The 11,344-nt window shown below is 40.0% G+C and overlaps 2 protein-coding genes across 3 annotated transcripts; one reads left to right on the forward strand and one right to left on the reverse strand.

Moving 5' to 3' along the window:
• Positions 1–639: 639 nt before the first annotated feature.
• LOC116203130 (1-aminocyclopropane-1-carboxylate oxidase 5) lies at positions 640–2,531 on the forward strand. Its single transcript, XM_031534790.1, has 4 exons — positions 640–882; positions 1,244–1,494; positions 1,586–1,727; positions 1,834–2,531. The coding sequence occupies exons 1-4, from the start codon at positions 781–783 to the stop codon at positions 2,296–2,298; spliced, it is 960 nt and encodes a 319-aa protein (XP_031390650.1). The 5' UTR covers positions 640–780; the 3' UTR covers positions 2,299–2,531.
• A 328-nt stretch (positions 2,532–2,859) lies between these two features.
• LOC116205462 (DNA topoisomerase 2-binding protein 1) lies at positions 2,860–10,429 on the reverse strand. Of its 2 annotated transcripts, XM_031538079.1 has the most exons (18): positions 10,046–10,429; positions 9,897–9,939; positions 9,400–9,521; positions 8,694–8,801; positions 8,455–8,475; positions 8,044–8,188; positions 7,861–7,952; positions 7,249–7,342; positions 6,635–7,136; positions 6,287–6,429; positions 5,605–5,924; positions 5,113–5,277; positions 4,404–4,694; positions 3,931–4,311; positions 3,806–3,850; positions 3,626–3,714; positions 3,407–3,497; positions 2,860–3,185 (listed from the first exon to the last, which is right to left on the reverse strand). In XM_031538079.1, the coding sequence occupies exons 1-18, from the start codon at positions 10,223–10,225 to the stop codon at positions 3,108–3,110; spliced, it is 2,910 nt and encodes a 969-aa protein (XP_031393939.1). In that variant the 5' UTR covers positions 10,226–10,429; the 3' UTR covers positions 2,860–3,107. The 2 variants fall into 2 exon arrangements, with proteins under 2 accessions (XP_031393939.1, XP_031393940.1); XM_031538080.1 differs by lacking the exon at positions 8,455–8,475 and having other exon boundaries at positions 10,046–10,428.
• Positions 10,430–11,344: the final 915 nt, after the last annotated feature.

The raw sequence follows: 11,344 nt of genomic DNA on the forward strand, positions 1-11,344 counted from the left end.
CACATCATCTAGGGTTTCTGGTGTGTGTGGTGCAACAAAAAACATCACTTATATAATTAGGTTTTTTTCCCTCTGCACAGGTGGCAACAGATGATAGGTGCACAAGTAATTTCTTGCAATAAAATAAGTAAATAAATTAAATAATATATAGTTTGAAAAATTAGATGGACAGCATCACCTGAGGTTGAGTGCTCATGTTGGGGGTTACCATTTTTACATCCCAAGCAAGCATTGACTTTTCACATTTTTTTTTTGGCAATATTTTTGTCCATAAAGAAAACAATTGAGTCACCGTCCAATACAATACCCTACACGGGCGAGAAAATATTTAGTGGGTGTTATTATGTGATATATACTACGATGATGAATAACCACCGGTTGACAAACAGTTTCGATTTGATTATTGGTTCCGTTGACTTACTTCTAAATCTGAGTTGTAGCTCTACAGATGATCGTTGTCCGAAATAAATAGCAAGTAACATAGATGTTACTGAATATCAAGGGTCTGCTTTTGATAAGAAAGATAATTAATTAAATTTATTCTCTTTGGCTAATTATTTAAATTTTCATTTTTTAAGTGGGGGAGTTGACATCCGAGAAGGTGGGAGAGGTTTAGTATAAATAGGGGGAGCCCATCTCCCTGTGAAGTCATCCCAAAAAGAGAGTTTGAGTTTAATCCCAACAGAGAGCATACAGAGCCAATTTCTTTCTTCCTCTTCTTAACTGTTCAATCTGTCCTGCAAGCTTGTTTATTCATAGAGAGAGAGAGTGGTAGCTGCAATGGCGATTCCAGTGATCGATTTCTCGAAGCTCAATGGTGCCAAAAGGGCTCAGACTATGGCTCAGGTTGCCAATGTGTGTGAAGAATGGGGTTTCTTTCAGGTAACTATTTTGCGTGTTAGTCGATACGTAGATTTCACTTATCTTCTCTTATTCATGTAGTGAAATTTCATATCTTGAGCTATCGAACTTAATTCCAACCCCGAAACCTTAACATTACCCCAGCAAAGACCAGGAAGTACATTTCAAACAAATAACTATAGAGGCAATGTTGTTCTTGGTCAATACTGCATTCAGCACAACCAACCAATGAAACAAGGATGCCATCGGGGTTTCGGTGACTGACACATTAGCATAATTCTACTTAGCTCGTACGATATGTTAGAGAACGATACGAGTTGGGGTCAGTAAGGTATAATAAATGATGGAATAACTTAATGTAAAAATGATGTGTACATGACAGCTGGTGAACCATGGGATACCAGAGGAGCTGCTGGAGAGGGTGAAGAAGGTGGCCTCCGAGTGCTATAAGCTGGAGAGGGAAGAGAACTTCAAGAAGTCAACGCCTGTGAAGATGTTGACCGAGCTAGTCGAGAAGAAGAAGAAGAAGAAGAATGAGAGTGAGGAGGAGGAGAGGATCGAGAACGTCGACTGGGAGGACGTCTTCACTCTCTTCGACCACACCGAATGGGCCGTCAACACCCCCGGCTTCAAGTACGCCTGTCCATTCATTATACGTAGTTTGCTTTGATCATTAACATCAGAATGCCCCATTCTCAACTCATTTCATTTTCGACTGGGACAGGGAAACCATGGTGGAGTACCGCGCAGAGCTGAAGAAGTTGGCGGAAAAGGTCATGGAAGTGATGGATGAGAACCTAGGCCTGCCTAAAGGCTTCATCAAGAAGGCCTTCAACGGCTCCGGCGAGGCTTTCTTCGGCACCAAGGTTAGCCCAAAAAATCCCCTAGTAACGCCAATTCTCAAGCTACAAAACTTCGTTACATGTAACCGTAAAAACTGAATCCCAGGCAATCTGTTTATCTCTTTATCAGGTGAGTCACTATCCACCATGCCCACACCCAGAGCTGGTGAACGGCCTGAGGGCCCACACTGATGCCGGAGGCGTCATCCTGTTGTTCCAGGACGACAAGGTCGGGGGCCTCCAGATCCTCAAGGACGGGCAGTGGATTGACGTCCAGCCCCTGCCCAACGCAATCGTGGTCAACACCGGGGACCAGGTTGAGGTCCTCAGCAATGGGAGGTACAAGAGCGTCTGGCACCGGGTCCAAGCCAACCCGAATGGCAACAGAAGATCCATTGCCTCCTTCTACAACCCGTCCCTCAAGGCCACAATTGCCCCAGCACCAGAGCTCATGGAGAGGGCCGAACAGGAGAAAAATCATAACTCGAGCTCTTACCCCAAGTTCGTGTTTGGAGACTACATGTCAGTGTATACCAAGCAGAAGTTCCTTCCTAAGGAGCCAAGGTTCCAGTCCGTGAAAGCCGTGTGTAAGTGACAAAACTAAGAGAGCAATGACAAGCGTACTAAGAGATAATTCGATTCAAGCTATCGAACTCCCTTACTACGTCGACCCATCTCACTCACTTCACTTTAAGTTAAAGTCTCGTAATCGAGAAGAATCCTTTTCCTTTATCCTGTCAAATATACCTACCATGAAATAGAATGAAATGGTGTATTGTGTGTGCAAATGTGCTTCAGAATATACAGCCCACTACCTTTATTGCTGTCTATTCTAAATTCATATACTGCTAACATATTCAAGTAAATTTGAAACTTTTGGTACATCTAGAAGTAAGATGGAAAAGTTGAAGTACATTCAGCTGAGGAAATACATTTTCGATCTCAAACCGAATAGGTTATGCAGAGTCACACACGAGTCGATTACATTCAGTTGCTCACCTGTACGTCAAAGGTTGTCAAAAGTGGGAGATCCAAATGCTCCACTTAATCTTTGGAAAAATATGTGCAGTCGAGTATATACAACTGCAAAAGTATAATCATGCTAACAGAAATTTTAATTAATATAAATCGAGAAGCAAATATACTGAGTTTCATGAGCACGTAATCAATCTTTGGAGCTTATTCCAATAGACTGCACTGTGAATGTTTTGCCAATTTAGGTGCAATGAATGCTTTAATAAAATAATGCCTGCATACACAAGATACAGTCGAGCCTCTTTCGCGGGTTTCGTTTATGGCAAATAAACCTATAGCCAAAATACATATATTTTGGTCTCAAATCATCTATGACCACCTCCAAATATTTTCTCATCTCAAAGGAAAATACTTAAAATAGTTCTGTACTTAGCTCATGCTACTTTGTGTTCTGACTCGATCTATGATCAGCTGCCGCCCGGACAGATCTTCTTCATAAAAGACAACCTGCAGTCAACACCATGATAATTGTGGTTACTGGAAACTCATAGTGATGGAATAGTATTTGGTTTTCATTTGGAGTCTGTACGTGGCTTTAAGTCGTAGAATGGACCTCGCATAAAAAACTTTGGTGCACTAATTGCACGGATATTATGTATGGAACGACCGAACTAATAGGTTGTCTTACAAAACTCGGAAAATATTACAGAGCAAGCACAGCAAACAACCTGAGATTCTGTTTGTGTTTCACTGAAGCGATCTAAGACACTAGCACTTCCATCTCCGCAAGGACTTCCATTGTCATCGTTCTTTTGAGTCCTGAAAAATTTATATATCAAGATTACATGCTTGCTCTAAGTAAGCTCAGATATCAAAATTATAGAATTTTCATTCACAATGAAGAGATGATGAGTGATCGTTTAGAAAGCTCAAACACAGTAATTCACCTGCTGATCCAATGTTTGGATAATCCAACTACCATGTGTGACTCTGGGCGTTCCTGAGCAAAACTTGATGAACAGTTCGAAGGAAAAAGCTATTTTTCCAGTCAAGGATCAATGCTGACTTGAAAAACTTATGGAAAAGTAAATGAATGGTTTCAGCATGTACATGAGGATCAAGGATACACTTCGAGTGCAGGAAGGCCTCTCTGGTGATTCCTTATCGTGAATCTTGCAACAAAAGCAGGTAGAAACACGTCAAAAAATAATCCTTAAAAGGAATAATTAATTAGTTGATTACCAATCTTTACCTTACTGGTCTGCTCCAGCAAATCCTCAATTGCTGCAGCAACATCAGGAAGAACTTCAGAGGCATCCCCATTATCTTTCAACTTTTTCCCTCCGCTTGCCTCAATACCACTTATAGAACTTACTTGTGCTCCTGTCAAGCAAGGGCCATTCAAGGAATAATTCTCAGAGAGCCTTGCCTTCTTATTAGAACTCGAGTCTCTCATCTCTTCCTTGTTTATCTTGTTTCCATTACAAGTATTCTGATCAAACGTACTTCTCCACTCTTGAGATTGACTTGGAATCTGGGAGGGCTGCGAAGGAAATTGTGTCATAGTGCAGAATCTAGCTTCTTGGGCAGAAACTTCTCTCGGGCAAAATGGCTCTGGAACAATCAATTTATTCTGGGGAAAAAAAATGCAGCGGCATTACTAATCAAATGAAATAGATGTGAAATTGCAAATACGTAAACAAACTCAGATGCTATCAAATGTACCTGCCTGACACACTCATATATCCAGTCAGACCTAATTGATTGTATACCCCATTTACAAGCAGCCTCGTACTTTGGTCCAGATCTGAACTTACATAATAGATGAGTGACCTTCTTGGTCAGCTTCTCCACAAACTTTGCTCCAAGGGTGTAGCACAAATTTCTTAGTAGCACTCTATCTTTCTCCTCATATTGAGAAACACAGAAGCGAAAACTTTCAAACCCAGGAAATGGAACTTGACAAGGAAGTGGAGAATAGAGAATGTGACTACCAATGTCCAGTAAGCATCCATCCTTCAAAACCAAGTTCCAGCATTACTTAACTTAGATCATTGAAAACTTCATATATGCACGTAGGGTTAATTCACATATCGGCTTCAAAATAGAAGAAATCAGTGGCAAAGTCAACATCATCTTCAGAATGAGGTCAATAATTCAAATGGCATTTACGCCAAATCATGCAGAATCTACACTTAGAGAGATAGGGAGCCAAAAAAATTGCAAATCATTAAAAAATGAAGAGAGGCGACAAAGGGAGCCAGTGGCTAATAGCAATGGAATTTAAGCCGGAAATTCCAAAAACACAGCATATAATAACAATAACAACAATAATAAGAAAAGGTATTTCTGCCCCTAATCTGGTGATGAGGCTGGAATAGAACAGCATGCTTCAGTTTTTGTTAACTACCCATATATGAGTTTCCACACATACCTCCAAACAAGACTTGATCCAATGACTGGAGACATAAGTACTTTGGCTGAAAGAAGATCTGGGCTTCATACCATGACACTCGATAGTGAAATGCACATGGTGCATGACAGGATCATTCACTACCTCACCTTCTCCTTCATTTATCCATTCAATGATTTCGGCTCTCTGGATAGCAATGAAGTTTCACAATTATGAGCACCTCAGGCATATGCATGGAAAGAAGAGCTAGCTGAAGTTTGAAACAAGAGCAGGAGTAAACACATAATGAGCTGACATAGATACTTTTTCCACTTCCCAGGAAAAGAGGAAAGGAAAAAACGAAAGGAAACATCGATATGTGCAGGATTTTTCTAGTGATTTCACCATCCTCTTAAGTGCCCCATCGCCCATTAGGACATGGCACTTCATCCACTTTAACCTAACCTTTCATTTTCTGCTATATAATACAGCAGTGGTAAAACGTCATTGATAACTACAACCAGCACAACTTACCCGATCTTCAGGAAAGTCCTTGGAAAAACAAAATTTTCTCCCCTTAAAAACGGGGGATGACTTCTTTCCATTTACTTTTTGGTCATCTTTTGCAGCAAACACCGACTTTGACTGCGACGGTTTTGCTTTATCATGCAAATTGTCCCCCCTCTCACTGTCGATGGTTGGCTTCTCCTGTTTTATCTCCCTTGATATTGTAAATTCAGTGTCTACATTCCACGATAGCTGATTATGAGGAATTGTTGGATCAAAAGTAGTACTTCTGTTATGATTTATGCCATGTGTACCAACAGCAGGTCCTTTGTTAGAAAACTGCGAGCCTGAACCAGGATACAAAAACAGGATATAAGATGCAACAAAAAAGTACTCAGAGACACCTTAAAATATCATTGCCCAACTTTTGCTTGTAATGCAGTAAATAAAGTAAATGACAGATCCAAAGATGTAAACTTCCACTTGGCCAGTAAGCAATTGGTCCAGTGGAAAGATGTAAAAGAAGATCCAAGGACTCAAGATTCCAAGGAAAGTGTTTTGGCATAATGACTGTTTAAGAATTTTCATTCTTTCAACCATCACACACCCATGAAGGTCATTATTTATCATAAGCAGTGTTGGACATTCTATCTCTAGATTCATCTTTCGAGCATTTACATAGATACTCTGTTTGTTTTAGATGACAAACCTTTAGGAAGAAGTAAATCATAGGCAATGTGTTTCTGCAAGATAGGGATCTCTTGCTTTTCCCGGTTGCAATCTTCAAGCCAGCTGGGTCTAACCACATCAATGATACCAAGAGCTGCAAGACCTCTGACCTCCTTTTTCTCTCTAAAGAAAATGAGAAGATCAGTCACATGATAATGAATCCAGTTCAGATGGAAGATCAAAAGTCACTGTAATAGAAAAATTCATGCTTAAGTCATACTGAAGCCTGCAAGTGCTGAATACATGCAGACCAACTCTTAAAAATGCAACAAAACCATGTTTCAGGAGTAATCAACAATTAAATGGTGCAAAAACTGTAGTTACTCACAGCTCTGAAGGGGAACCAACTATAATGTGCGTTAGTCTTTCATTCAGTAATGCGTACCGGGACCCACCACCTTTCCGCACCATATTAATGAGTCTACGCAATTCAGAAGCCTCAAAACCAACAAAACCCAACCTACATTCTGACAAGTAGAGGTCATTTTCATCATCTTCAGTTTCAGAGTCCTTGGCAACACAACTATCATGATGTGTTTCATTAGAGGGCTGCACAGTTGGTATTTTCCTATCCTCCTCCCTAGCAAAGACTTGGGGATTGGAAAACATAGTCGACATGTTTTGAGAGAGGGTAGCTTCTAGATCTGGATCTACTTTGTCAGCAGCTGCAGCAGATGACAAGTTTGAGTCCCCAACCACTAAAGAGAAGGCAGACTGTGAATTTCTAAGTCCCTTATCTTGGCTAGGCTGCCTAGAAGAGCAACCACTCATAGCTCTTGATGAGACTGTGGAACCACCCTGAACAGGATATGACTCCTCGTTAAGGCATGCTAAATCAGAAAGAAAATTTCTGTCAGATAATGTCTCAATGAGAGTAACTACAAATAGTTGACCCTATGTTGATACTCTTGAAATTAGAATGGTTCTGATCTAAAACATTACCTTTCCTTGCAATTGATTGCCCAAACCATTTCTTGGTTACAATATTAATGTGACCCCATCTTCTGGCAACCTTGTATTTATCTCCTTCAGGAGCTTACAGAGAGTCAAGGATATGATCATACATATAAATTTTTGAAGGAGTAATCATTAACAATTTTTTTATACATGCGCCATTTATCAGGGGAAAAAAAAAAGGATGATTAATATATGATACTCGAAAGGTTGCAGCGAGAACATCTCCTGTGAACTAACAAATAAAGGATACAGATGATATCCAGGTAACTATCAGTTTGATAAATTAACAGAAACAAAACCAGAGAACCACATTTTCTTATACTGAGTGGCAGATGCTAAACACTGGAAGAGTTTGTAAAGCAAATCTTAAATGCTGGAAATCAATCAAAAACTCACATTAGCATGCCAGAAAATTTGGAAAATCCAAATTTTAAAATTGATAGCACATTTCACATCATCAAAATACATAAGAAAGGACTAAAAGTGATTCATTTGCGAACTCCGATACGCTGGTAAGGAAGACTTTGATCCTAGTCTATAGAAGTGCAAACTTCAAAAAGGTAATTGCAAATGCTCCTTTATAAGAGCAAAGGATATCTCTGCAATTAGATGAGTGCACTTCTTGGTCAGTTCAGCAGAGTAATTCCCACCATTTTGCATGATATGCTCTTGCATCTCCTTCCGCTCATCTAAGGTAATCCAGCAAAATAACAGGGATGATGGAAGGATAAACACTATCAAAATCAAGTTTATAAAACTTAGCAGGAAAAGTTATTTTACCTGCGAGAATTCCAGTAACACAAATAGTCAATCCAGAAAATGGAAGAACCCGGAAAGAGTCTTGAGGAACAACACGATGTTCATTGCGACATTGATATAGCCAACTAATGGAGACAATTGGCTTCTTCAGAGTATTTAATGCCCACTGCAATGGAAGAATAAATTGCATATGCACTATCAGGACTGAAAGATTATGTCCATGTTTCTGCCATGTTAGCATTGCAGGAGTCCTCGAACAAAATATTTCTAAACCAATAATAAATAAATAAAAGAATGAAATTCCGGTGACCATATGAGTAGTCAGAGAATCTAAAGTAGCTCATCCACATATAAATTTATAACCATGTACAACATTAAGATCTAAGCAATAAGTATCATCATTTCCAAGAGCAAATTGAAAGATTAATATACCATTGTCCAGACATCTTCCACCTAAAAGCACATCGAAAATTATCAGCAATTCTATACACATGCAATAAACATCTTGTCAAGCGACCCAAATTATAATCAAAATCTTGCAGAAGCTCCAATAGATGCTTTCCAAAAATAACTTGGATCTCAATTCACCTCATTTCAGTAGTTAGAATCCTAAAAACTGAAACTTGAAGTTCTTCAACTGGATTGACAATAAAATGTATCAACAGCCGAACCTTGTACTTAGCAGCCAAAACATTCTTCACAACAACAAAACTAACATCTGGAGAAGCTTTAGTTTGTAAAATCCCAGCCATTGAAGTTACCAACTTCTCAATCTCAGCCTGCAAAAGCAATAAAATTATTAGAGAGAGAGAGAGAGATGATTACAGCTCGCGTCGTAAGATATGTATCAGAAAAATTCAGATAAAAAAACTTTGTCTAGTATTTAGGCTGATACACTAAATTGGAGAATGAAAATTTAACTAAATGTAACTGCTGCGACCAATGAAGATTCAATAATGGGTTTTATTTGAAGATAGCAGCCACTGGATACATGAAGATCTGACTCTAGGCAAGAAATAATATAATTCTTCAGCATTCATAAGTCTTCAGAAAGAGATTCGTGGTTGGTATAAACAACAGGGTACCCATGCAAATTTTGTCAAAACTTTCTTTCTTGTATAATTCCGGCCAAGTACAGTCACTTGTAACAATATCAGCTTCCATTTTTCCCCTCCTCCTACCATGCTGAGGATGTTAATTGAGTAATTGTCCCCAGGTTCGTTTAAATTTTAAAATGTTGGGAAAATGAAGAAATTGATTGAGGAGGACCCTCTAAGAGAAGGAAATAATGGAGATCCAAAACAGTACTTAAGCAGTGGCTTTCCATTCATCCATTCAGTCTGAATAAAGGGAAGAAAGAGTTGCACCAAGCAATACCTTCTCATCCATCTCAAATCCCGATGCAAGTACTTTCACACCATCCATTGCAAGGCAACAAGTATAGCCTTGCTCAGGTAGAGGTCTCCGTTCTTTTGCACAGTAAACTACACATTGTGGACCTGCCAAGAAATCAAGTTATATCTCCACTAAATCAGCTCAGAGACTCGGAGTCTTTCTTCCTTGATGACGTTGAACTGACTATGCTAAGAATAGAGCCTAAATAAGAAAGGGAACAAAAGAAGTCACGCATGCAGGAAAGTGCCCGAGATTCTGCCATAAAGGATGCACTGTAATCGAAGAATGTCGATTTGAAACAAGGGTACATTTATATACAAGCAATGGCGGCAATGCACATTTTCAAGATACAGACTTTCCAGTGCCTCGTCATTTTCATTACAAAAGAGAATCTTTTCTATAATTATTGAATGAGACAACCAAGTTAGCACAAAGAGTAGCCCACGACTCAAGGCAGGACAAGCAGCGTGAGGACTCACCGACTAGTTGACACCCTTTAGCTCTAAGATCATCAAACTTCTCCTGCAAAAGAACCATTTCAAATTTGAAATGCGCTCAACACCGGAGAACAGAGCTCGAATAACAAAATTCAAGTATCCTACAATTCAGGATTGGCGCATTTCCTTACATGATCGGAAGAAGAGATGACGTGATAATCGTGAGGGCCATTCCGCGAAGGATCGCAGCAGAGGAACACCTGGGCTCCATTCTGCTTCAGTGCGTCGTGCAGCATGTCGAATATCTCTGGCGGGACGAGGTTCCTCGACATGAACACATTGGTCCCCTGAAACGGCTTCGTGTTCATCATTTTACCCCGACGGACACTTTTGCCTCGGACGCCGACTCCTTCAGTGAATTACCGGCGGAAGCACATGCTGCTGATTGGGTGGGATGGGAAATGCGGAGCCAGAAATTGGTGCCGGAAGGACCGTAAATTAGGGTTTTGCAGAGTGGAGTGAGCTCGAGCTTCCTGCTGGAGAGGGAAGAGTTTGGGGAAAGGGAGAACGCGCCAACGCGGGAAGGGGTGCTTATGAGGTTTTATTCGGTGTAGTCAGAGCTCATCGCTTATCCTGGGGATCATGCTTGAACTGGGCCTTCTTGGGCCGTGAGTTCGGCCTTTTTCACAAGCCAGGCTTTGAAATAATTGGGCCAGATGTTGGGATTGTGGGCTCAGGACCGGCCATACATAAGTTTTTTCCCTAAGAGTTTTTTTTTTTTAAACCTTATATCTAAAACACAGCGGATCCCGATAAATTTAGTTCGATTTGAATTGACCCACTTATCCATGTTGGTTTCTTGGATCTTATTCATACTCATCTATTTCATTCTCCACGGAATCAATTCCGCTCTACCAAACGCAACATAGTGATTATATGAGAAGATGCATATCATGCTTATTTCTGCTCATTTATACAAGTTTTTCCCTTTTTTTAATTTCACAACTTGACATTCTCATTCATTCAAAGTAAAAGCTTTACCGAAGTAGATGATATCTCTTGGTGGATGGGAAAGGGTATAAAACTTACCTTTTCATTTTCATCTTATTTTTTCCAATTCAAACCTAAACATTACATAATTTATTCATTTAGTCCTACCATTAATTTTTCCGTCCAAAATATTTTTAAAATTTATTATTTTATCATAAATTTTGGAAATACCAAAAACTCAAGAAAAAAAAACCTAAAAATCTCAAGTCAGCTACGATCTCTTGATTCTTAGGGAGGAGGCCCCGCTAATGGCTACCCCTTCCCCTTTGAGGTCACATATGACCTTTGTACTGTGCTCACTGGCACCTTTGATGGGGAGGAGTGGCTGCCCACAAGGCCCCCTATCCCCTGAAATCGAGAGATCCCGGACGAACAGGGATTTCTCAATTCCACAAGGAGGAGGCCAACAAGGATCTCTCGATCCCAAGGAAGAGGGGGCA

This window comes from Punica granatum, chromosome 4 (assembly GCF_007655135.1).
Source record: "Punica granatum isolate Tunisia-2019 chromosome 4, ASM765513v2, whole genome shotgun sequence".
Lineage (NCBI taxonomy): Eukaryota > Viridiplantae > Streptophyta > Magnoliopsida > Myrtales > Lythraceae > Punica > Punica granatum.